General features: G+C 40.5%; 1 protein-coding gene across 4 annotated transcripts in view; it reads left to right on the top strand.

Moving 5' to 3' along the window:
• PALM2AKAP2 (PALM2 and AKAP2 fusion) overlaps nucleotides 1-27,835 on the top strand; it is a 270,694-nt gene that overhangs the window by 119,593 nt on the left and 123,266 nt on the right. Inside the window, exons 6-7 of one of the 4 annotated variants that reach the window (XM_030969380.1) lie at nucleotides 2,291-2,392; nucleotides 9,351-10,055. The exons of 1 other annotated variant lie outside the window; for it this stretch is intronic. In XM_030969380.1, the coding sequence (XP_030825240.1) occupies nucleotides 2,291-2,392; nucleotides 9,351-10,055 (807 nt within the window). The remainder of the gene's footprint in view (nucleotides 1-2,290; nucleotides 2,393-9,350; nucleotides 10,056-27,835) is intronic. 2 more of the 4 variants (XM_030969381.1, XM_030969382.1) reach the window with 2 other exon arrangements.

The following is a 27,835-nucleotide window of genomic DNA, read 5'->3' as shown; positions in this document are numbered from 1 at the left end:
CAGCAATGCTCAGTTCCCCCTATAAGCACTGGAGTAAAATAAATATTTGCAAAGAATTTTGCCTCCCGCAGTGTCCTTGCATGAGAACTGTACCCCAGCCATGTCTATTGATCCTCATGAACTGCTAAAGAAGTAAGGATGATTAGTTGAGCAGTTCAAGCCTGCATTGATTATGACATGTGATACGTGTGACACATCTGTCACTCAGTCACTGATGAGTGTGTACTGAAACTACTGTTCCGAAAGGACACTCTGTGGGATGAATAATTACTAAGTTTGTGCTATTTGCAGAACACAAAGTGCCTTCTTTCCCTGGACCAGAAACACAGTCCCCACTTCTTTGTTCTCAGAAATTACTTCAGTTTTCAATAATGGCCTACTCATTTGCTGTTGATATTTCCCAGAGCAACAGCACCAAGCATTGTACCAATTTCTCATTAGAAGCAAGTGACCCTGCAAAAGAAAGCAGCTGTTGCTGGCCAGTGCTCAGTCAGCTGTGTGTCTTAAACAATTATTTTTCCTAGATTCTACTGCTAAAAATACGAAACTTTGAGATACAGTATGCATTGAAATTATAAAAATTCATTTGCCAAGTCTGCCATTTGTCCCCTGAAATATGAAATAAAAGACCATTTGCTGGACAGGCTTGGGGATTTTTCCAATTAATCTGATACAAACTGAACTCATTTATATACTAAATTTGTAGGGGGTTTAAATGAATTTGTACTGTGCCTCTGTGCCTTACTTTTATGACACCAGAAGCAAGGAAAAAACTCCTTTTCTGAGTTACTTACAGTGGTCAGTAGAGCAATGTAGTTTCATCCTGGGGTCTTATTTTTCTGCATCCAGTAGCAATGGTGGCCACCACTGACTGCTATGGGAGTAAAACCATTTCACTAATATCAGGCCAAATTTTCCTGCCAAAAAACCTTTGGGACTAGAGGTGGCACATCATGTCCTTCCTGATGACATTACCAGGCATAGGTATTTTTTCTGGGATGGGTGTTAGCTCATAGGGAATGTGATGAAAGTATCTCCCTTAACCAGATGCAGTCAAGAAGATTACAACAGAACTTTTCATTTGCTCTCTCATTTCACCAGTTCCTTTTTATGGTCTGCCCTGGTCACCCTCTCTCACCTAGTTATAGCAACAAGAGGCTTCAAGGAAGGGAGATTTTGCCTCCTACCCTGACACATGGACTGGGCAGTACCAAGGGCTTGACAAATCTTTCATTGAACTGGCACATCCTACCCTTGGAGGAAAAAGAATGGTCTGTTTCACACCAAATAGGATTTTATATTTGAACATAAATTTAATAATTTCCATACAGAGCTGAAAACATTTCCAGTTGATAGGAAAGAACATGATTTTTTTTTTCTTTTCTTTTTCTTTTCTTCTTCTTTTTTTTTTTTTTTTTTTTTTTTTTTTTTTTTTTTTTTTTTTGTTTTGGTCTGGTGCCTCAGCTTTAAGATCTGAAGTCAGTTATTTGCTCATCTCTCCTCTGAGCTCTGCTCTTAGCTCAGCCACTGAATTTAAGCAGAACAATAAATGCTAGTTATATTTTACCCACCCACAAAATATCTCCACGGAAATACTTTTAAATTTATTAACATCTCTTCTAAAGTACACATTTAGCTTCTGATAGGCAGCCATAATCTCAAATGTAAAATAAATCAATCATTTAAGATAGCTTTCTACTAATTCAGGATTTATTAATGAACGATGACATTGCAGCACTGGCAGGAGCATAATACTTACTGAAAACTAAAACAGGTACCCTATCAATAACTATATCAGATTTCATTATTAGCTAAAGTTCAGCTTTAAGAACAAAAAGTGACATTCTGATTCATTCATATTGGAAACAACTGGTACAAAAGAGCTGGTTTCTTATCCTATTCAGTCAGCACTAGCATTTTTAGGCTTTTATACCTCTATTTGAAATGTCATGTATTCTGGGTATCGCATTGGGTTTGTTCCTTACCTTTCCCACCCCACTCCCCATTTTAAAGCTCACCAACTTGATAAATCCAGAACCTCCTGACAAATAATTTTATGTGTTCATCTGACATAAGGTTTGAGTCATCTGGACCCATTCCCTCCTGCCTCAGCTAGTCTATTGAACACCAATCACAGGACAGTGACTTTGCACTTTGTTTGCTTTGATCCAATTATCTAGTACAAAGCTCCAGTGACTATTGTCAGGGCTGACAACACTCTGCTGTCTAAGCAATGAAGCCACTGGGTCTCATAGCACAAATCTAACTGTTTCCTGTTCTCTGACACCAGATGCAGTAAATTACATTTACTCCCAGATCCCTGAACTCCCAACCCTCTATTCACGAACAGCAGAGCCAGTTCCTGGGTGGGACGGATCAAGCAGAGTAGCTGGTAAGTCTCAAGGAACAAAGTATTATAATACCAGTCCAATAGCCATGAACTCTTTTTGTTATTACTACTTTAATGAGTCTGGTGTCTTGATATCATTTAAATGCCAGGAAATACTGATTGATGTGTATTGTAAATAAGTCAAGGCTTTTTGAACTGCAGTGGTACTCTCAAAACAAGGTAGCTGAACTATAATAAAAGTACCGTAGGAAACGCCCTTTTTTTTTTAAACATGGAAGCATTCAGTTCTTTCCATCTCTGCTGGTACAAATACATAGTATTTAGGCCAAGGTTTTGTGTCCTCTCTTGTACCCATGCAACTCCAGACAGGCACTCACGAGACCACATACATTCTTCAAATATTTATGTAATTTTTACTCCTTTGTATGCCATTCTTTCTTCTTGGGAAAAGGTGGGCTTGTTTTGTGCTTGGAGTCATACAGAGAATTTTCTAACACTTATTATTCAGGTTATATGTGTGTCTTAAATGTAACAAGACTGTTAGAAGCTGTAAATTTTTATTGTTTTCAAAATTCTTGTTTTCTAAACAATGTACTCCCTATGTCAAGACTGAATTGCTGGTGGCCACCTAAGTGATATCCCAAGGAAAGGGATAAAAGGTGGCTTACTTGAGAAATGGAATAACCAGCATAGCAAAGCAATGTCTGCAGCTAAGGCACTGTGCACAGCTATGAAATGTGTAATTTTTCCATAAGTTCTGTTGCAAGCCATTCCAAAGTCTTTCCTTCCACCAGTGCTTACCCTGATATGATTTTAAAGCAAGCTTTTCTGTGTGTTTTGTGCCATTTTGTCGACAACAAGAAAGTAATAATTTCTTTCATATTTTGCATTACTCAGAAGCCTTGTTAATGTAGTCCTTGATAAATGTATCATGTGTGTGCAATAGGTGCTCTTAAAGGTTGGCTGTAACCATCCATCTTAAAAGAGGCTCAAAGTGTAAGTAGATTTTTTTTTAAAGAAAAGCCTCTGAATCTACAAAACAGGCAGAATCTAGATCTTTCTGTTGGCACATTGGTATCTTGTCCTGAAGTGCTGCATCATGTTTCACTGTAATTAAAGCTTCTGCAGAAACTTGTACTTGTGAATACTGGCTGTCATCTTCAAGTACTGCTTTCAGTTCCAACTCTATTGTCACATAGTTTTATATTCTATTAGTAGATCACATTTTGCAGTAAATATGCTTTGGTTAAATAAAGACATTTTAGCACCAATGTTAGTTCATTTTGCAACTGCTTTGACAAGCTGGGCTGTTAGGTTTTCTCACAGAGAACAGACATAATGCACACAGGCAGATAAGCAAGGTTCTGTTATTCACTTCTCTCATGGCAGTGCCTTTTACTGGTGAACAGCTTTCTAAGAAATTCATATATGTTTATGCATTTGCTTAGCCAAGTAGCTTTAATGTGGTCCCTGGTTTGGTCATAAACCACGTTATACCAATATCTAAAACACTGCTGTAAAATCACAGTAGGAGACATGAAAATAAAATGTTGACAGAGTCAAAAGCTTAAGCAAATTAGCCAGAGTTAAAATACAAAAGGATCACTCCTGTTAACTTTCTAGGACAGCATCCTTGAAGAAGTGATAGGATTTGTTGTCTGAAGTCTCCCTAATATATAAGACATTGTTACATCATACTACTCCGTACCACAGATAAAAATATGTATCTTGCAACTCTTCTTAAATATAGACCCATAGAATTTTAGATTTGGGTTGGAAGGGACTTTAAAGGTCATCTAGTTCCAACTGCCCTGCCATGGGCAGGGATGCCATTCACTAGATCAGGTTGCTTAGGGCACCATCCAGCCTGGCCTTCAAAAACTTGCAGGGATGGGGCATCCACAGCTTCTCTGGGCAATCTGTTCCATGCCTCACTACTCTCTGAGTATTTAAATCTTCCCTCTTTCAGTTTAAAACCATTGCCCTTTGTCCTGTCTGTAGCTGCCCTTATAAAATCCCTCTCCCTCATTTTTATTAGCCTCCTAATGGTGCTGGAAGGCTGCAATAAGGTCTCCACAAAGTCTTCTGTTCTCCAGGATGGACAATTCCAGCCTTCTCAGTCTGTCATCATGAGAGAGGTGCTCCATCCCTCTGATTGTCTTCATGGCTCTCCTCTGAATCTGCTCCAAAATGGTTCTTGTCTGTCTTGTGCTGAGAATTGCAGACCTGGATGCAGTACTCCAGGTGGATAGAGCAAGGGCAGAGGAGAGGGGGATAATCTCCCCCCTCAAGCTGCTGGCCACACTTCTTTTGATGCAGACCAGGATACAATTGGCTCTCTGGGCTACAAGTGCACACTGGTGCCTGGTATCCAACTTTTCATCCACGAGAACCCTCAAGTCCTTCTCCTCAGGACTGCTCTCGATGACTCCTTCTCCCAGTCTGTCCTCGCGTTTGGAATTGCCTCGATCCAGGTGCAGCTCCTTGCACTGGCACTTGCTGAACTTCATAAGATTCTCATGGCCCCACTTCTCTGGTTTGCCCAGGTCTCCCTGGATGGCATCCCTTCCTTCTTTTGTGTCAGCTGCCCTGCTCAGCTTTGTGCCATCTGCAGATTTGCTGAGGGTGCCCTGGATCTCGCTGCCCATGTCATTAATAAAGATACTGAAGAGCACCAATCCCAAGAGAGAGCTCTGAGGAAAATTACTCATCACTGGCCTTCACCTGCACACAGAACCATTGACCACAGCTCTCAGGCCAATTCCTTATCCACTGAATAGTCCATCCATCAAATCCATGTCTCTCCAGTTTGGAGACAAGGATGTCAAAGGCCTTACAGAAGTCTGGATAGATGACATCTGCTGGTCTTCCTTGATGACCTTTGCCATTGTTCCATCACAGAAGACCCCCATATTAGTCAAGCGTGATTTTCCATTAGTAAAGCCATGATAGCTCCCTCAGATAACCTCCTTATCTTTTATGTGCCTTAGCATATCATCTAGGACCATCTGCTCCATGATCTTCTTAAGCACAAAGGTGAAGCTCATTGATCTGTAGTTTCCCAGTTCTTCCTTTCTCCCCTTTTAAAAAATGTGGGCAGTGTTCCCCTTTTTCCAGTCAGTGGGGACTTCACTTGACTGCCATAACTTTTCAAATGTCATGGGGAGTAGCTTGGCAACAACACGGAATTAAAGAATCATTGACTAGTTTGGGTTGGAAGGGAACTTAAAGATCATCTCATTCCCTCAACCTGTCAGCTAGGGGCAGGGATATATCCCATTAGACCATGTTGCTCAGAGCTCCATCCAGCCTGGCCTTGAGTGTTACCCAGTTCCCTCGGGACTCTGGGATGCATGTTATCCACTATTCAGCTTGATCAAGGGATCCCAAACATATTCTTCACTTGCAGTGGGAGGGCATTCACTTGCCTCACTCCCACGCAGAGGATCAGGTACTTCAGAGACCTGGGAAGCCTGACTCCATTGAAGACTAAGGCAAAAGAGCTCATTGAGTACGTCAGCCTCCTCTATATCAGTTATCACCAGTTCTCCCTTCTTGTTTGCAGGGAAATAAAAGGAAGTAGATTTTTCTTGGCCCTTTTTCCTAATCCGTGTACTTACGGACTTCCTTTCGTGTTGCTCACAATGTTCCTTGCCAAGTCTCATTCCAGCTTAGCCTTGGCTTTCCTGACCCATGACAGTAAATCATATTACTGTACTCTCCCCAGGTCACTGTCCCTGCTTCCATTGGTAGATGTTGCTTTCTTACTCCTTGCTTTGAGGAGGTGACTTTAGCTCAGTCCCATGCCAGTTTCCAGCCTACCTTGTTTATTTCCTACCTTCTTTATTTCTCTGTCCTCTATTGGGATAGAGAGCTCTTGCATTCTAAGAAAAGTGGTCTCAAAGCCTTGTCAGCTCTGGGCAGCCCCTCAGTCCATAAGGACAATTTCCCAGGGGATCTCATTCACCAACTCCTTGAGCAGTTGAAAGTTCTCTCTTGTAAAGTTCAGGAGTTTGTCTTTGCTCCTTGCCAGGATCATGCTCCTCAAGGTCAAAAACTCAAATATGGCCAGGTCCACATGATTTAACTATCAGATTTTTGCTATCTGCTTTGGAATTCATTCCTACTGTACAAGCCTTCTTTTAATGCACAATACTGACCACTATTTGTGCTTCAAAGCAGGGAGGGTCTGACAGATGGCATGCTCTGCTGCACTGCAAATACATGACACTCAAATATTTCACATGAAAATCACCAGTCTGTAATGAAAAGCCATGCACCAAATATTTTTAATTTTCAAAGAAAAAGAAGCACAGGAGCTCTAGGGGAACTCAAGGTGCTACTTCTCTCTAAGAAGGTAACAGGCAGATAGTTGATGGGCAGGTGGTGCCCTCTCTTTTGAGTTGTGGTGCTCAGGACAAGTCAGGAACTTCTGCCCATCAGAGATGATTTTCTGAATGTGCTGTTGCTGCCTCATGGTTCAGCTTAGCTTCAGTTCAGCTGGCCAATGAGAAACATGCTAGTTTTAGGATCTGCGCCACAGACCAGTCAGCCTCTATTTTTGTCTTTGTAATGCTGAAAGTTATTGAACAATATCTGCCTGAGCAGCCCTGGTGAGGCCAAGCAATGTGCAGAGCCCACTCACCCAAGCCCTGGGGACCAAGCCAACATACAAAATTCTTCTTCCTTTCTTCTTCCCCCTCAAGAAACTGCACCTAGAAAGTTCTAGAGTATTAGTGTTGGTACCTGCATCTCTTTGTCCAATTATTACTATAAATTGGATTAAAGTCTTCAGAGCAGAGGCATTTGAATAAGACATAAAGGGCACTTGCACACCAGTTCCTGGGCTGAGACAGTCCAGTGCAAGTGACCCATGCTAGCTGCTCTCTGAGCTTCAATATGGCACTGTTGCCATAATTTCTCAGACCAATTGCTTTAAAAATTAATTGATACCAGTCCTGGGGCAACAGTTCTTTATTTATTTGCAGCCTTAATTTCCTGTTTCCAACCATGCCAGCTGCCTTGCAGTCTCCAGCTGCACACCTTAGAGCAGAGCTCAGCTCTCTTGCAGTTCCCTTCTGGCTGCCCAGGCTGCTGTGGGATGGCCAGGGATGAAAACGCCAGTGCAGGAGGGATGTTAAAAAACTGTAAGCCCTACTTTAGTGTGGGAGTGGGCATCATGTGTCCAGGGTCATGACAGCTATGGACACAACTAGTCCACAAATGTCCTGAAACAGTGGAAAAACACAGTCCTTAGGGATAGTCTGCTAGGTTGCAATGGTCAAGGGGAGAGTGGTGCTTCTGCAGCCCACTCTAGCCTTCAGCAGTGCATCACTCTCAAGACGCAGAAATGCTCCTTCACCCACCGGCATCTCTGTCCCCTGGCTACATGCAGGTGTTTCTGTGGTGTTGTACTTGACCTAACCAGTTCCTGCTGGGGCTGGCTGAGGTCTGAGCAGATGTACACAGCATGTAGATGGACAGACCAAACCATTTTGCCCATCAGATTGCACTCCTAGGGGGCAAAGGAGATCATGTCATGAACAGCATGCACATGCTCACCAACACATTCATTTTCTATCTAGCACTATAGGCAGTGTAATCATGCATGTCATGATAAAGTTCTTATTGATGATTAAATACTTTGCTTTAAGGTTACAGGAAAGGTTGTTCTACTGTGTGTGAATAAAAATACTGAGGAAATATATTAAAGTAACAGAAAATTTTTATATTCATTACTTTTTTTAAAATACAAACGAAGCTACATTGATTCTTGGGGCAGGGATATTCTGTACTCACTTGAAAGTAAATCAGGAAAAATAAAGTAAACATTCCAGTTTGTGGTATTCCCAGGTAAGATAAATCATGTTTATACCATTGAGGTTCATTGATGAAAGTGATCATAGTAAGTTTCACAAACACTTGTCGCTGCCTGTGGTAATTTGTAATTAAGTGTCTGTGGATGTCTGTCCAGGAGCTAAATGTCTTCATATGCATACAAGGAATGCTTAAACAAATGAACACTTTGGAAAGTCTGAGAGCCTTTGCACATTTTTTCTTTGAAAAGCTGTCTAGTGGTATGTCATCATATCTCAGAATGGGTTTTGGAGCAGAGTAGACTGCTCATCTATTCCCACTGTGTGGTCTACACTTTTCATCTCATTACTACATCCTTAACTGCTACAAAACTTTTGCTGTTCTAAAGCAACAGCCCTCACACATGTTTACCTGTTGTTTCATGACTCTTTGAAAATCAGTTCATTATTACCTTTTTTTTTCAGCTTTCACAGTGGTGCTTAATGCTTAATTCACATAAACAAGGGAGCACTTTTGGGTATTTTGTACATTCCCTTAACCTGGAAGCAGAGGTCACAGTTGTCTTGGTGTGGAAGCTGAGAGAGCTGCCCCGCCACCCACCTGTGGGAGAGTTTGTCCTACTCCCGTGTGATTTTGCTTTCCCACATGCAGAACAGAGATAAACAATATTTCTTCACCCTTCTAAAATGTTTTGAGTGCTACAAATGGAAGAGTAATCAAGGACAAGTGTTGATAATTAAATGGTCTGAGTGTTGCAGCAAACACAACTTGTTACCACCTTACTGGCAGTTTGATGGCAGAAAAGAGAGTAGAGGGGCTCTTTCTGAATTTTGAGGCAAGTTCAGAATGAAAAGTTAGAGGGCAACCTGCATGCTATCACCTCCCCTTGTCTAAATTACACCTAACCTCTTGGTGCTCCTAGTTGACCAAAGACAGCTCCATGTGACCTGAGCTGGAAGAGAAGGTCCTGTTTGCCACAGATATGCCCAGCCTCCACCTGCATAAAAACATAGTGTAACAGTGTCCACAGCATTGCACCCCACCTCTAACGTAGATCGCTTAGCCCTTTAGAAGCAGGAGACAGGAAAAAGGGGCACCATAGTTTTCTTTGTCTGTTTGGCAATTAACCATTCACTGGCTTTTTTTGTTGTAACATGCACTTCCTCTCTTGTTTTCATTCAAGCTTTGTGCACCATGGAAATTAATGTGGAGAAAGACAAACAGACAGGAGAGACCAAGATTGTCTCTGCTTCACCTGTTGGCCCAGATGAGGCCCATCAAAGAGGATTCAAAGTCTATGATGATGGTTCCAAGGTAGTCTATGAGGTTCACTCTGGTGGCACAGTGGTAGAAAATGGAGTACATAAATTAAGCTCAAAGGACGTAGATGAACTTATGCAAAAAGCTGGACAATCAAGTGTAAAAGGAGGGTATGAAACAATGACTGTGTCAGACAAAAATGTGGTAGCCGATGGAAACCTTAGCCATATGAAGGAGCAAATGCTCTTCAAGGAGGCAAAGCTAGAAATGGTACACAAATCCGGCAAAGGACGTGCTGTGAACCCTCAGCCACAAGACAAAACCTGTGGTGGTGAAACCCCAGAGCCCAGTGCAGATCAGCCGGTTACAATGATATTTATGGGCTACCAAAACATCGATGATGAAGAGGAGACAAAGAAAGTGCTGGGCTATGATGAGACCATCAAGGCAGAGCTTGTCCTGATCGACGAAGATGATGAGAAGTCACTGCGGGAGAAGACAGTGACTGATGTTTCCACCATGGATGGGAACGCTGCAGAGCTGGTCTCTGGCAGGCCCCTGTCGGACACGACAGAGCCCTCCTCTCCCGAGGGGAAGGAAGAGAGCCTGCCCTTGGAAGCTGCCCCAGGTACACAAAAGAAAAAGCGCTGTCAATGCTGTATTGTTATGTGAACACCTCTTCCTTCCCTGCTCCAGGCAGCTCCTGCTCCATCACTTACCTAGACCTCACTGTACTTTTAACTGCAATACTGTGAACTGGAAGTGAATGCCTCCATTGCCTTGCAGTTGGGTTGCTTTTCTTTCTAGTTCTTCCAGAAGAGGAACGCATGGTTATTTTCCCATCAGGCATACTAATTGGTGTTGGGGAGGGGCTGGGGGCTTTTGGCTTCTCTTTTTCTTTGTGTTGTTGGTGATGGTGTTTTGTTTTGGTTTTTTTTTTTCCTTTATACTACAGAGTGAGAGATAAATAAGAAATGGAACATATGTTTTCATATTTATTTGATTTATATATATATTTTATATACATAATGAAAACACTTTTTATGTTTTTTCTATAAGTATCTGGCAGGATTGATCAGATTCCTAGGATTTTGTGGGAGTCTGAGTTTCACAGCCACCAGATATGAGAGCCTTAAAAAAATGTTACTTCTCTTTTTAAGAAAAATCACATTAAGCATTATTTTATGTATCATATTTTTTATTTCTTGGGGAAGGCTCAGATCACTTTACTGTTTTGATTTGCTAAAAATCAGACAAGCCTTTCCCAAAAAATTGCATAATTTCAGTTTTTAGTAACTTTCAGGGTTAGTTTGCAGTGTCAGAAAAGCCCATTAACCATTTCCGCTAATTGGTGATACCAGAAGTGGACCTTAATTATTCTTTCTAGAAAATGTATGAATGATCATTCTGCCTTATATAATTCTTCCAGATTACAGTATTGTATATGCAGTTCATCTCCCCAAATTACAGTTGAAATTGACATGAAAAAGATGCAGCTGTCACACCAACAGAAATGGAGTCACTTGTCAGAGTTACTTTCAGTAATTCTGCCAATGTTTATACATGAAATTTTCCTGCTGAACTCCACTAGAAGAGGGATGCTGCTTTCTATTTCCCTAGAATATATGAACTTTTCTGACAGTCTGACCCTGTTCCTACTGGATTCAGTGGTGAAATTCTTAGCACTGGGAATGAGGACAGGGCCAGAGTTTTCTTTTGTAGTTCTTACAGAAGCGTAATTTCTCACAGAGTGTACCTCCAGTGCACCTACATAATGACAGGCAATTGGGTCTGATGCTGCCCTGTTTGTCCGGGTAAAACTCCCGTGGAGGCCCACTGGAGTTTTGTCAGAGCAGCTGTTTTGGGAGATCCTGTAGCCACAAGACTAATATTTTCAAAAACTGCTGGTGATTTTGGATGCTTCATTTTCTAACATGGGGCACTAAAAGATGCCTGATTTCCAGTGCATTTTTCTTCATCTGACCTCTGAAAATCAGGCCTCTTAAAAACAGCTAAAGATGAAAATGTAAAAATGTGAAGGCATCCAAAATCAATAGGTCTTTCTTTTTTTTCTGGTTCCTTAATTCTTCTAAATGAGAAAGCAGCTAGCTTTTTCGTGGTGAGTTATTATGAACCTGATTCTTGTATCACACTGGTCTGGCTTAAGTTTAACTTCACTCACTGTAGTGGAGTTACTCTGGAATTATAACTACTTGAGTGAGATTAAAAATCAGGTTTTATATTTTCTGATAGTGTGAACAAGTGCTGAAGACTATTTTGAAGTGACTTTGAAACTATCAGACTTCAAAAATAAATAACAGCAACTGAAAAAAACAGTAAAAAAAAAAAAAAAAAAGAAAACAACAAAAGCCTCTTTTCATTCTGAGGTGGTTCCTATGATATTTCTCTTCTTTCTTGGATGGTGCTTTTACTGCATTAATTGTTAGTCCAGAGCATCTGATTGAACACAGTTCTTGCTCTGTACTCTTTTCTTTCTGTGCCAGTAAAAAAAGACACTTATTCAGTGGTGGTAATATGAGGCACGCTGAAAACCTACATATACAAAAAAGCAGAAGGTAATTCCCATGTTAGGTCACTCAGCTGTCACTATGGAACTGGTCAATGAAACTTCTCACCACTGCCCAGATGACTGTCAGACAAAAAAACCCAAACAAGTAGTAAAAAAGCAAGAGTAATGAAAGACAGTCTCACCTCTTTGACACCTGCAGAAATTTTGCTGACCTCCATATCAGCTGGAGTGGTAGAAATGAACAGACTTCCACGTGCTCCCTTTGCCTCCCCTGGGGGCTCTTGGTTGGGAGAAGGACCAAACTCACCTAGAGAAGCTCTGCACATCATTCTTTGACTCAGGCTTAGGTGGTTAAGTTTTATCACAGAGCAGAAAGGCCACAGAGCCTCATATTGCAACAAAAGGTCTGGTGGCTGTTAAAAACTAGCAGCCTGTGTGTAGTTTTGGCTGAGTTGTGTGGGGTTTAGGGATTTTTTTGGTGGTGGTGGTTGGGTGTTTTGTTTTTTCCCCTTTCTCTCTTTTCCCAGAAATGCTAAACATTTACAATTCTAAACACTTCTTAAAACAAGACCCTAAGTTTTGATCCCAACATGGCAGGTGAGTCTGTCCCCAGGCATGTTTAGGAGCCCTGCAATACAAAGGGTGAAGCCCTTTCTGTCTTGCATGTACCTGTGAATGATGTGGGAGCCCAGCACACTTTGCAATAGTTCTGTCACTCTGGGGCCTGCTCACCTCACCAGTAATACTCAGAAACAGATCTCCCAGCCAACTCCTGGCCTGGCCAGTCATCTTGTTGCTCACTACCTTTTCTCCTCTGGGTGTGATGCCACCTTCACAGCCACCCTGGCCTCATGGTGTCTTCACAGCCTAGTCTTTTTCCCCCTCTACCTCTGTCTCCATATGAACATTTTTTTTCAAAACCTCCTGCTTGGGAAATTTAGGGTATCATACTAATCTAACCCATTCTGTCCCTGCCTCTCTTGAGCCATGTGCTCCCCTGTCAGATGACCTTCTGGTTCAGCACCAACTCAGCATTTTGGGGATGACTCCCTTAGCAGCCAGCTTTGGGAGATGTTTGCTGACGCTGGGACCAGAACATGTCTGAGACCACTGCACCATCTAAGACACAGCATGGTGGAGAGATGGTGGCACACCATCCAGAAGTCCAGAAGTGGCCCTTTAGTGGTCAGAAGTAGAGCACAAGCCTTAAACCGTAAACCTCTCAAATACCTACAGCTTAGTACTTGTAGCTAACATTGAGTGCCTAAGAAGGCCAATCGTTTTTATGTGTTCACATAAACTCCTTGGTTAACAGGCCCCAGTAAAGCTAAAGGTTCACCTGCATAGGGTTGTTCTTTACAGGTCAAAGGCAATTCCCCATCTGAGGTCAGGAAAAGCATGAAATAGGAGCTAGTGGGTCTGAAATCACAGGGCCTTAGCTGAAACACACTTACTCCAATCATCCTCCTCCACAAGGGCAGCAGCCAAGCCTGGGCATTGCCTTGTCCCTTCTGGCCACTAGCCTGCAGCCAAGTTACAGCGGAATTCAGATGCATTAGTCCAGCCTGATGAATGCAAACTGGTTTTCCAGGGATTGTTTGGGCTTTGAAATGGTTGATTTTCCCCTTGCCCTTGGATAGGAGGCTGCCTGTGAAAATCCATGCACAATCAGGCACAAGGAAAGCGGCCTGCTCTGTGGTCAAGCAGAGAGAGATTTTTGTAAGCATCATTATGGGATGGGTTTTTTAATATTGTTTTAAGGAAAATCCATGTCTGTTTAACTTATACCATCACATGTGCATTTTCAGTTTCAGCATGAGGGGATATGAAAAAGTAGAGTCAGACACTGGTTCAATGATAGCATTTTGCCACAACAAACTGCTCGCCTTAACTTTTGTAAGAAAAACAAAGAAAAACCTCTTTTCAGTGTATTTTTCCTAGACTGGGAAAAAAGTAACCTAGGAAACTTTTTTATATTTTGTATTTTCTAAGTTTCTATAAACCCACTCTCCATGTCGTCCCTTGTTTGCATTCAGGGACCATTTATTTTGCAAACCACTGCATTTTACTTCCATTCTTTCTTTTTTTTTAACAGAAAAAAAATTACAAATCAAAAACCACAGCATTATGATTAGTGGCTAGGCAATCTCTTTCAATTACTAGATTATCAATACAGAAAGAAAAGAATTACAGGGTTGTTCTCTTTCTTTAATTTCTTGTGGCTGATGTACTGTATGGTATATGTTTACAGAACTCCTCTGGTCTGCCTTTGTGATGTTATCTAAATGAATGACAAAGTAGGTATGATGTGCCATTTGACAGTTTGCCTTAGCACTCTTGGGTTTCCTTCTTCTTTTTTGTATCTTTTATTTCCTCTTTTTTTTTCCAAAAAGTGCAGGCTGTATTCCAAAGCTGTATAAACACAACATTATCTTTCAATCCCCAGCAAGAGAAGTGTGCATAAGCCCTTCTCTGAGAAGTGTACCTCTACCGGTGCAGTATGAAACTTCAGTCCTGCAAACAAAAATGTGCGTGCCTAATTCTGCTGTGTGTAGACCTGTTTCAGTCAACAGGACTCCTCACAGGAAGAACATTGTAGGAGTCTGCAAGATCAGGGCATGAATGATTGACGCAGAGCGTAGTTTGGGTGTTCCTTATGTACCTATACAGATTTTATACACTGCTGAGTTTGCCCAAGGTGGTGTAAGCAGAGAGGCTAACTCTAAGCATTGTACCTCTTCTGAGAAAAATACAAAACGAAATGGTGCTTAGCATCCAGTGGGATCAGGTCCTGAGTCAGCATTGCTACCATCCATGAGCAAGCATTCAGAGGGCCTTCCCTGATGGCTAATGTATTCATCCCCTGCCATTGTACCTAGGTTCACTACTGATTCTTCACACTCAAATTATTAAGATTCGACAAACTAATCTGAGCAAAAAGATAGCATAGAGAGTTGCTAGAGAAATAAAAGGTGTTCTACCTTTTAATTTAGTCAAATATCCAAATGGCATACTTGGAAAGTAAGCGGGGATATAATAGAAAATGTAGTATTTTACATTTGTGTATTTTTTTAAGGAATAAATATTTTTGTAATGAGATACAAACCCTAGATGGGTATTGAGTTTTGGAGTATCATCCTTCCCATGACATTGAGCCTTTCAACTTTTTCATACATTTATGACAATGCCCAAATTCTTGGGATCTTTTGTAGACCTAACCACATTTTTTTCCAAGAAGAAGGATCACAACACTTTTTAAAGAGTCAGTTTAGAAGGGTAGAATCCAATATAACTGCTATAGACACAGCTAAATAATTAAACATGTTTCACAGGAAAAGGTGAACCTACACCTATAGCTAGACAAATGTCTTTACCTAGAAAGCCAACATAGTAGACAATTGCTAACTACTTTCAGCAGAGTGGTTTGGCTAATAGGGGAAACACATGTTTTGTCATATTTTATTCAACATTAGCTTTCACAGTGCAAGAGATGGTGCCACTGGAAAGAGTTGAACAAAATATTTTAGACGAAGTAGAGGAAATTTCCCATTTTCCCACATGCTGAGGTATGGACTCTTTATTTTTTCTAAACTCACTAGGTTTCAACCAGTTCTCACTGTCTGTTGGAAAGTTTGGGATTTGCTCAGATTGTATTTCTTGAGCCTTCTGAGCAGCAAGAGTAAACTTCAGTTCTGAGCTTAATAGTTGCAAACTATGACAATATCCAACAAAAATATAGACTGTAATTTTTGTATGTAAAAGAGTAAATTCTATAAAATGGCTGAATTTATTCAGTTTAGAATATAAATGGATTGTCACCTAGTCCAAAGAATATAAATCCAACTTGTAATATAAACTTCTATTAACTTAGCTTGTAAATAGTGACAAGGGTGCATGAAGTTCTTTAAAATCTCCCATTTGTATTTAAAATTAAACAATTATAAAATGGAGCCTTTTTCCTTGTGGGTTCAAAGAGTTTTGCAAAATCTATAGCTTTTTACCTGCGATGGTTCCACTTAGGCTGTTCAGTGGATTAAGAATAGGCCACTTCCCTTAAGGGCAAACTTGTGAAGAATTCCAAGCCCCTTCCTTCAGTTTGCAAAAGCTTCTCTTACTTTGCGGGGTTTTGCTGCTATTGTATTTCAAAGCTTTCCTGCAATTGTTTCCCAAATCTTTTCAAAGGTGGGTTTAGGGGTTTGTTCTAAGAATTAATCTACTTCAGAAACTGAATTTAAAAACCCTTAATTAATTTTTTAGAATTAGCTAAGTAACTCAAGCTCACCAGTTTTGGTATATTTATACATTTTTAACTTGCACTGATATGTTAGTGACTTGTACCAAAATTTAGACCTTGCATATCTATTCATAGGGTCTGTAAGATTTGCCCATGAGTGTTAAAATCAAGCATCCAAGTTGTCCTTTTTAATGGGATGACCCAGACAAGTAAAATTTAAGCACGTGCACAAATGTGTATAGGGTCTGGTCCTTAAGCAATATGCTACAGGCAAGGCTTATGCTGCTTTAACTGTGTCTTCTTATTAGTTTAATTAGAATTTTAAATAGTGTTGTGAAACTGGTGCACTTTTCTGCAGGGGGTTTTTGAGCATGGTCTCCTTGCTGACTGTGTTTGAGGAGACAAACACCCTCCAAGAACTCTCTAAATCCCACTGCCTGGAGACACAGGGGACAGAGGGGTAAACTTTACACCTGCACACAAACACAACAGAAAAGAGGCAGTGTAACTTTTATTTCCAAATTTTTCTCTCTGCACATTTCTGCCCCAGACTCTGCCTGTCCCCTGTCTCTGTGCTTGTTCTCATTCTGGACACTGGCTCAAGCGATCCTTTTTCTTCATCTGACTGCTTCCCTTTCTGTGGTCTCCTAGAAAAAAGAGGGGGAAGAAAGGAGAGACCAGATTTACAAAACTCACCCTGGGCCTGCTGGTGTCAGTTTTAAGAAATTATGGTATCTTGTCCTCACTATTTGGACATTTTCCTGTATTTTCCTAGACTCTTCAGACATATTTGATATTAGAGGAGCACTCTCCCTCTCTATTAATCTGGCATCCTGTGGGTTGCCCATACAGCAAGTTCCATTAAAATCTCATTATTTAGGTAAATCTGCTGTCTCTCTTACTGTTCCTTTGGAATACACTATGCCCCTTGAACTCTTACGAGCCAGATATGTCCAGGTACATAAAATATCAGCATCTAGAAAGCAGTTCTTACAGCAGCAGAAGGCAATCCACCCCGCCGCATATCAGGTTGCTATTAGTAGGGCAAAATAGCCTGGAGAAAATGTGAACTTCCCCACAGACTGATCCAACATGCAAAGGCATTCTCAGTAAAACTAGCTGACAAGAATCTACTGGTATCACTCCAAGATAACATGCCTGTTAAAGAGAGGCAAACTCCAAAATTAAGAAGGTTTTGTGCAACCATATAAAGTCCCAGTTGAACGTGGTGCTTGCGCTACACTAACCTTAAGCACACACTTGAAGTGTAACACATACTTAGCACTGTGCAGGTTAGGGATAGCTTTGAGGATGTATGAAGATCAGCCAGTATTTGTGATTAAGGTGCTTTACTGATGATGGTCTCAAATATTGCGCCTGTTATTCCTGTTATTTCGCAAGCAACTGCTATGGGGCAGATACAAGAGAAATAATCAATATGAAAGCTTTTCCTTTTCCATTGACCAACTGAATCTGACTGTAGCAAAGGTAGCCAAGAAGGAGCAGGTCAGGACAAATGCGAAGAACACATTTATGAAGATTTTCTGCCCCTCCCAACTATGTTCACTCCATAGGCAAAGAACAACTCTTTTTAGGGGTTCAAGAAAATGTTGTGTAAAATGCAGCTTTTATGGTGAATGTAGATTGTGGTTGAGATTTTTTTTAAGCTTTAGTCTCCCACTTTCTTTGTGAGCTAATGTAAATAAAATCCCATTTTGTTGGGGAAAAACTGCTGTGCTAACACTGGATTAGAATTGCTGGGGATAGCTGCTGTACTTTGTAACCTGAAGTGTACTTTTTTGACTGTTATGTTTTTTTCTTCAGATTAAAAAAATGAGTACAAAAAAAACCAAAATAAAAAAACCAAGAACACTGCCAGCAACAGCCATGCTGTAACTGTGGCTTCTCTTTTTTTTTCTCTGTACAGTATTACTAGTAAATAAATCTGCCTTTTCACTGCGCCTATTTCTGTGTCTTTTTACTGTGTTTCTCTCTACCTACCACTGTTCAAGATATGCTGTGATCTCAAGGACATACCGCACAGGAGCTGCCTCTCTCACTAAAAGAATTGAAGTACTAACTCCACAGTTGGTTTTTTTCCCCTTTCCTCCACTGCTGTGCCCTGCTGCTGTTATTTTTATGAGATCCTTCATACATATTAACTCATCGTACCTGTTACTGTCTCATTTCTTTTTTCCTTTTCTTCTCCTGTGATACTTTGCCAAGCATATTGTGGACCCTGTTGCTCTAGGATCACATGGCACATTTTCATATTTGCAGAATTAAAAAAAAAGATTGGGTTTAGTTAGCAAGGCAGTATGTTCTGAGCAAACTTATTTCCTGAGTGAGGGAAGTATTCCATACAGCATATATAATTTGTGAGAGAAGAACACTGAATTATTCAAGGACTGATAAAGTAAACAGTGTGCAATTTTCTTTCGGGTCTTATCACAGACAGCATCCTCTCTATATCAGGACTGGAAGAACTTCACCATAATCTGAATTGTAGGGGAAAAAAGAAAAACCCTCAAGTAGCTGGTTTTTTCCTGAAATGGTGTGTTTACCTGAGGTTAGAACTATGATAGGATGGATAACATAGCTAGATATCACATGCCTCCTTCTTGGAAATTTAAAAATTCATGTTCAACTCTGACATTTGAAAAATGCACCACAAATTGCCCATTGCCACGCAAGTACCCACCCTCTGCTCCTTTCACTGAGAAGCCATACAGATAAAATGTGTATGCACACATACATACACACACACACACACACCTTTGCAATATAGTACTTTTTAGCATCACAAAAGGGAAAATGGCCCTGCATTTCTGCTTTATAATTTAGTCCTGCAAGTTTTGCAGTAGGTGGGGCTTCAAATTGTTTTTTTTTTTTCCTACTTATGTTCAATGACAGAAAGTCAATTTGGCTGTCCAAGAAGACTCTGTGAATGCTGGGAGAACTGTCATGGTTCTGTCATCAAAGGACTAGAATTGATTCTGCTGAGAGAAATTATTATGATTGTTTCAATCTCTTTGATTTTGCTAATACCGTCCTAATTCAGAATGTGTTTCAACATGGCAAAAGGAGGGATCATGAACTTGAGTTAGCAGTAGTGTCTGTGAGGAGACCATGAATTGACAAGGGCATTGTCATGTGCAACTAACTTAGTGCTTGGACTCCTGGATATATCAGGTACATATTCCATCTCTTACTGCATACCATGGCCTGTGACATGCTCTTATTTTCATTCCACCTCACTTTATTCCATAGCCATGAGAAGATGTTCAGCTGATAATTCCTCTGCTGTACAAAATGGAGTCATCCAAGTAAATGCCAAAAACAGACTAGACAATTTTAATATTGCTGCTGTAACTAAGGTTTTAAAAACAAGGTATTTCCATGCATTTCCCCTTCTAAAATTTCTAAGGAAAAAAAAAGGAGCGATTGGGATATTTTTAATAAAATATTTAGCAGCTGGTTCAGATAGCACGACACTCCCCTGAAGCTTGTCTGGAGTAGTTCTGTGGAGGTCAGTGACTTCACAGAGTAAGGGCATAGTCAGCATGTAGGAGGCCTCTCAGGTTTTGTTTCTTTTTCATTTATTTTAATAGCTCTGTATCCCTCTGGTAACAGAAGGAAAATAGGTGCTTACTCTCAGAGTTCAACACTCAAGCTGCTTCAGCAACTGGGCAGGTGGGGGGAAGGAAATGGAATAGCACATTTTCAGAGAGCCCCTTACTCTCCTGCAAGACCCTCACAACCTTCCCTTAATGCCTCAAAACTCATACCAACTTCGCAAAATTCTTACTTCACACTATGATATTTTCAAGGTTACATGAAGAAAACTTTAAGGGTCATAACTGTAAGAATGAATAAGAAAAATGGGACAATAAGTTAGTAACAGTTTTTGCTGTTCCAAGACCTCCATTTGTAGTTCTCATGTGCTGCTCAGATGTCCATTGCACTATGCAAAGTCACAAATGAATGTGCTGTAACTGCTCAGGGGAAATCCAGGCTGGTTCTGAAGCAGTTTGCAGAACCATAGCATTTTGCACAGCTGTGTAGAACATCCTCCACATTTACCTGTGGTAAAAAAAAACTACCTGCTTTATTGTCAGAAGAGTCTAGTTGACACAGATCACTCTCTCAGATGAGACAATGAAGGAGATACTTGTATAGAAATAGAGTTTGCTATATCAGACTTGGAGGAGGGCACTTCCTAAAACATAACTCAAAATAAGAATTAAGGGAAAAATTAGTTGGCTGAGAGAGAGTGTGGGTCACTCCAAATATGGGGCAGGGAGGAGTTGTGTTGGTGTGCAGACACTGGCATGTAAACCTAGGAACTTGGTTGCCACAGAAAGAAGGGAATTTGCTCCTGTCTTTTATACACAGCAGTTCTTCCTGGTGTAAGGAAGCAAGGTCTCTGGACACACTAAGCACTAATAAAGATGCTGGCTCTGGTCTTGGGAAACATAATTTCCAATTGCTGCTCTTCTGAGCAGTTCAGCATGACCTCACAAAAAGTCTCTCATCTGCAGATCTACAAAGGTATGTAGAGACAACATCATCCGCTTGATTTAGATGGGAAATGCAGGTACCTAAAATCCTCTGTGAGCCTGAAGTTTTTCACATTTTACATCTGTAATTTAGGATATTTGGCACTATCCTGCCTTGTGCAGCTGTGATGATGTGGCTGTTGGTGTCTGTCATAAGACTAGAGGAATGTGGGGCATGCTGTGGGTACGCAGCGACATGAAATATCTTCTTACTGCTACAGCTTTGGAGTGGTTCTGCTTGTAACAGCATTACCAAACCAGAAAAAAATATAGGCTGCATTGCAATCAAACGCAGCCAATTACAGCAGTCAAGCATTTGCTGGGAATGATTGGTTTGCCATGAATTATGAGAAAAATTATAGAACAGTAGCACTCTGGTGGCTTGTAGCTAGGAAAACAAAGGGAAAAGAATAGGTGAAGGAAAAAAAGGAGGCATGCAAAAATGGGTCACTTTCTCAGACACGACAAATCAGTTCAGCTTCCTTTTTGAGTATTTCCACTGTATGTAATGCATCGCTGGCTACAGAATCCCTCCGGCTATGGATGAGCCTGCTCCAGCAATGGCAGCAATATGGTAGCTCCTGTGGGCAGGGGGGGGTTGGTTGAGCTACTCAGCCCTGCTGTAAAAGAGGTTATCTATTCGCTTGAGCATAACCCTGTGCTAAAATGACTGTGCAGTGGTTACCTCTAGGCATCATTTTATTGTGGTTTGTGAGCATTCTGTGGCTTAAAATGAAAGTACCATCAGGTTTTGATCATTATATTTCACTGGAGTGTGGTAGACATATCATTTATTTTAAAGCAAATGAGATTATTTAGCCCTGCCAATTTTTAAAGTAGATTGTTGCTGCTCAGTTTTTTGTTGCTTTGTAAGATAATGTTTCTTCTTAACATGCTATGCTAAGTTATAAAGCATCTTTATTGCTTCAGAAATAAGGGTTTATAAACAAAGGTGGGATGCTTCCTTCTGTTGACCAACTTAGGCAATTTTATATTGTTTATGGTTGAGTTACTGGTGAGATGGGGTAAAGTGGTGAATCTGTTAAATACCACATGCAGTTGCACACTGAGAACAGAGCTGACATCTGGAAATTCTCCACTGCTGCTATTTCAGTCTGCTTTTTTTTTACAGGAGCTGGAGGTCACCAAGGGGTTAGTAAATTGGGAGAGTTAACTAAGATAGATACCACCCTGGGATAAAAACAGCCCTTAACTTTACAGGAGAGAAGTAATTTCTATTTTTGCTTCTACAACTTATGCTGAAATTCTAGTGCTTTTTGGGGTCTTTTTTGGATCTCCAGCTCATGGAGTCAAACAATTTGAGGTCAGTCTTTCCTGCAATTTAAAAAACAAAACAAAACAAAACCACAAAAAAAACCCAGACCAAACCAAAAAACAACAACAACAAAAACAAACCAAAAAAAAAACAACCCCCCACACACAAAAAAAAGGAAACAGTATTTCCTGGGATTCCTGGTTAAGGATGAAAACTGGAAAATTTTTGCTCTAGCTGCATGTACTGCAAGTCTGTGGTACTCTATTTTCTAAGCCTTTTTCTGCGGCATTTATGAGACCACAGACAGTATTCTTAAGCACTCTTGAATACAATGAGGAAATGAGACTACAACAAATGGAGAAGCTATTGAAATAGTATACATTTTTTCATTTCTTCACTGATTTTATACATCAGGTTTTTTAGTTCACAGAGCTAGACATACTGAGATTAATTTATTGATGTGTCTTCACAATGTGCCAAACATTTTCTAAATATGAACAAGTCCAGGACCTGTCATGGAGGCTGCCTGTCTCCATTTTCTTCACACATTACAAGCACAGCAGACAAAGCATTGAGGCTTAAAGCTCTAAACAATGTTCAGAGTATTTAAAAGTTCTAATTGAAAGTGAAAATAAAAGGAAACTAGTTATTTTTCTCTCATCCAGCACCAAAAAGAGTCCTCCTCTAATCCATAGACTAAAAGGAATTAAATTCAGTTTGATGTCAAAGGACAGCTTTCACAATTTAACAGCTTCAAATATTAGCAGCAGGGCCAACAAGTCCCTTAAAAGAAAGTCCACATGTGATTTCTGGGTCAGAACCTTACCCCAAGCCCAGCCATTGAACTCAAAGGGCTTATGTGGGAAGTCAAAGCAGACTTGTCACAGAGCACTAGAATTAAAGGAAGTATTGAAATTAGTTTGGAAAACCCTCTCTGGTGCAATAATATTTTTAAAGCTAGGTTCCTGACTGCCAGAGAGATTGAAAGATAAATAACTTGTCCTGGAAAGCAAAATTCAAGGAGGGGAACATAGGCTTTGATTGCACACCCAGCTTACTCTGAGGAACTGCACTACCTGTCACCATCAGCACCTGAGAAGCAACTGTTTTTCCTTATAAAGAAAATAAGTGGCACAAAATCATGATGTTTTCACAAAGGGCTCTGCTATGTGCAGATTTTCAAAAAAGCAAATCTCTTTACAGCAGCAAAGCAGGGCCGACCCTGCAGTTACACTGCCTGGAGGTCCTGGTGTATTCCAATATTACCCACTATAAAAGCACATGACTCACTGCCCAAGTGACAGCCTTAATTTTCATCTTAAGTGTTTAGTCATTTTCAATTATGTACAATTATGTTAAGAAAAGTTTGGCCAGAAGAGTTTATAGAAAAGCTAATAAGCTTTTTCAATAGTAAGCAGTCGGGTTAGTATGTTACTGTGATACAGGTTGCTGAAAGCCATGTTGTTCAAATAGGTAAGAAAAAAATGTCCAGTAGGAAATCAAATGAACTACTTTTAGAGAACAGACCCATAAAAGGTATGTTTGAGAAAAATTTAACCCTTCTGCTAGTATTTGAATCCCCACAAATGCTTTTTGTCATAACAGAAAAGAACTAGCCCTGTACTTGAATTTAATTACAAGGGTAGCCAAATTTATTTCCATGGATCTGCTTGTACCACCTCGTTTCATTAGACTTTGTCACAAAACCCCAGATAACTGGAAACAACAGAAGATATGAGCCATCCTGTAAAGGAATCACCTTTTTTGGAGAACAGGATTGTTAAATAGTGCCAGACAGGAGAGCAAGATAATTATGAAATAGGTTCAAGTTGAAAGAGAGGGAATTTAGGTTAGATATATAGAGGAAATTCTTTACTGTGAGGATGATGAGGCACTCCTGGAGAGAAGTTGTGGATGCCCAGTCCCAATCAGTTTTCCAAGCAAGGCTGGATGGGGCTTTGAGAAACCGGTTGGGGTCTCCCCTGCCCATGGCAGAGGAGTTGGAACTAAATAACCTTTAAGGTTCTTTCCCACTCAAACTGCTCTATGGAATGCAATTAAGTGCCTTAAATGAACTGCTCTGTCTCAATCTGCAGTGATGAAGGTCTTGCCTCCTGTGTAACTAACCCCCTTTTCTTCTAAGACCTCTATTTTGCAGAAATATCTTCTTGATTCTCCACTGCTAATGGGTGTGGAAGCCCACCACATATGGCACCTACAAAGAATGGGCAGGAGAGATGGTGCTGAACAGACAACAAAAACAGGCAGAAACTTTTTATGTGGTGTTCTGTTTTAAGGACACTGAGAACACTGTCAGCATTGGAGCAGAATAAATAATGCTGTTTCATTTCAGTGGTGAAAACAACAAATAAAAGTAGATTAAAAGGGGATTCTACCAGGCTGATCCCAAAGTTGAAACTTTCTTAATTGACCAGTTGTTTAGAAAAACACAGTTTGAAGGAAAAAAAGAAAAAAGTCATAATATCTCAAATGTAGTAAAATTGTTGCTATGACATTACTAGGACATTCCCTTCAATTTTTTTATCCAAAATTATTATTAGTGATTTTAATTATTATTAGTGAATTCTATGTGATCTTGTTCTTTTAGAGGTCTATTTTTTTCCCAGAAACTTTGCTGTTCAGAGTCAAAGGGAAAATTCTCTTGACTTCAGCCAGCATAGCACTTCTACGTGAAGCCTGCAGGGCTGACATTACAATTTTAAGTCAAGTGTGTCTAATAAGGAAGCTAGCTATGGGCAAGAGACCCACAGCTGTATATTGTCAGTACTGGATGTTGCTCCTTTTCCTGCTGACTGTGGCCAGCTCTCTGATTTTCTCTTCCCTCCTGACTGCTGCCTTTTTCCCCTCAGCTTCCTGCATATTTGGACAGCACTCATTTGAGCACTGATGCACTACATGGATGTCTCTGAAGCCGAGACCCAGTTTGATGCTGCTGTCAGAGAGGAAGACTCCGGTCTAACATGTATTGTCATGTATATAGAGACTAGCACACCTGTTTGACAGATGCTAAAGTTTGTGAAGAAACTTTTCTCCAGAAGTTTTTTTCCAAGAACAAATGGGGAGTGATTGCTTTTCTTGACTCATCATCCCCTGTACACAAATCTTCCAGGGTCATGTTCATCTTGAAACTCTTAGACAATGCTGATGATTGTAGGAATTCCATCCAGATATAATGTCTGACCCCAAAACAAATCTTCCCTTTCTCACTTCCGCTACATAAAGTAAGCAAAACTCAAGTCAGGTAGTGAAGGTCGAAGCAAGAATATAATATGCCAGAAAAATCTTAGCGAAAGATCTTAGTGAAAAAATGTCTTGTAGACCCCCTAGCCCTTCAGAGAGGTCCCAGAAGTAGGAAGCAGTAAGATGCCAATCTTGAAGCCAGAAGCTCTGCAAATCTGGTCACTGCTCAAAGACATAGTCTCTGCATTCCTTACTCAAGTCACCTGAGCACTCTACCTCAACCTATTTGCTGTCTAATTTTTCAGGTGGAGACACTATTCATCTAAAGACAGCAATGTGAGCATTAATTGGTGATTGTAGAGACTATCTCCATCAGGTTGTACAGCAGTTTTGGTGGCTTCTCCCTGTTTCAGTACAAATAATTAATACTAATTATAACAGAGTCACCAAGACAGAGCTGCTAGCTCCAGTCAGTTAATTTTATCCTTAAAAAGAAATCTCTTGAATAAAATCTGTGTGTTTTGGTAAAGTGGCACTCTGTCCATATAATCACATGGTGTTTTTTAAGTGTCAATATTACTGCAAGCTAATTCAGGGCCCTTGTGTGTGAAGAGGATAGATTGGAAAATTGCCCCTGGCACAGTCAGGGAATGGGATTCCCTCTCTATTGAAGCAAAGTGGCATCAGTACTCCCAAGCAGGTGGTCAGAAGAGTGAGTTTTTTGTAGTTCAATATATATTCCCACTCTGACTCAGGAGTCAGGCAAAGACAGACAAGTGCATAGCTGGGCAAGCTGTGGCAGATCTCCCAGCTCATCTGAGTTGAAGGGAAGTGAATCAAGAAGAGACTTCTGGTGCAAGGGAGTCCTGTGAGACGAGAAAAAGATGAATACTTGCAGGTTTTCCCAGTCTGAGGAGATATAGAGAAGCAGCAGGCAGCACAACAAATTGCAAGTGGATGAAATATCAGTTCTTCACAGCACTCATGCTGAACATGGGGTTTAGGCTCCAGCCTGCTTAGCTAGTCCACAAGGGAGTCTTCATACCCATTACAAGTCAGTGTCTGGAAGCAACCAACATGTCACCTAGTCTACAATAAATAAAAACTCAACAGGCAAAAGTAAACTTGGGGAGCACACAGAAATCTCACTTTTGATAGTTTTTTGAGGTTTGCTGCAGCCCACTGAAAGTGTTCCAAGTCAGAACTATCACAATCCAAACAGGAGTCTGCTGTCCCTGTAATTCAGAACAGAGAGGATCATAGGCCACAAAGATCAGGAGCTGGGCAAACTTCAGGGCTAGGCAAAGTACAGGTTTTGCACAAGGGTGACAGACAACCATATGATTTAGAAATGGATGTAGGTCCGGGCTTTCCCAGAAAATGGGTGAGCCAGCACCTGTGGTTTGGTGTGCATCCATTAATGTCATTTGTGCAGAGATGTGCTGTACAGAGCATTATGTCCACATCAGACCATACCAGACCTGAAGACAAATCTGAAATGCCTCCATAACATTAACCTCAAAGACAATCCAACCTCAACCTTGACAAATTCTCAGACCTGAAAGATCAGCTTCAGCCAGAAAAGATGAGCACAGTCAGGCCTCCAGACATTAACTTCCCTCTTATTTGCTATTTAGATTTAAAAATAAGTTCTCTGTGGAGAATGGTTGCTGTAGCAACCCTTGTCAGTTCTGTCTTGAAGGGTTTAGTCCGTCTCAAAGATTACATTTGCTTTATGCTGGACTCAGAACTGGGCTGAGCTTGACCAAGACCTCATAGTCATGAAAAGTTTTATACCTGCAGAAATTAATGGGGTGGGTGTGGGTGCATGTGTGTGTTCATGTATGTGCTGAAAACATCCCCTGACACAAGAAATATAGGCTTAAGTTTATTAAAAATATTTGGTATTAATTCTAAACAGTGTATCCTTTTGTTAGTATTTGCCTTTGGGTTTTTCAATTTTATCAAATCTCAAGTTGATTGAGACAGGACTCACTTTTTTTTTTGTTGGCAATATGACACAAGTATCCTAGAATGTGGCAAGAACAGGGCAATGGTGAAAAATTTCTGATGTCTTATGTCAAAAAACTGGGCTCACACCCTACATTTTACAAAATCTGGTAAACCTTCAGCTGTGCAATACTGCCTGCTCTGAAAGCAACAGCTGGAGTCCTGGCCCCACTGCAATCAAAGGGAGTCTTGTTTCTGATTTCCTGGGACCAGAATACACAATGAATCTCTCTGTGTAAATCTTTGCAGGCCTGGATCCTAAAAAATTTACGTGAAAGGATGTACTACTTTCAATAAGCCATAAATTTAAATCAATATATTAATATTAAAAATACCAGCTTTCCATCAAGTTAAGTTTAAAGGAAAAATCTATTCTGTTGCCAGAAAGTCCTGAATATATTGTAAAGCTCCCCAATATTTATAATTGTGTTATTACTGTCACTGTAATCAATCTCATCCATTTCCCTTAGTAAAGAGATGTAACACTTCAGTCTGGATATCAAATATTTATGAAAGACATAGTAAAAGAAAGAACTTCCAACTGAGCCATGAGGGACAGCATACTGAAGTTATGCAGAAAGGATTACTTGGTACTTGT

Source organism: Camarhynchus parvulus, chromosome Z (assembly GCF_901933205.1).
Source record: "Camarhynchus parvulus chromosome Z, STF_HiC, whole genome shotgun sequence".
Lineage (NCBI taxonomy): Eukaryota > Metazoa > Chordata > Aves > Passeriformes > Thraupidae > Camarhynchus > Camarhynchus parvulus.
Note: the sequence above shows the minus strand (reverse complement) of the source record. Positions and strands in the feature narration are given on the sequence as shown.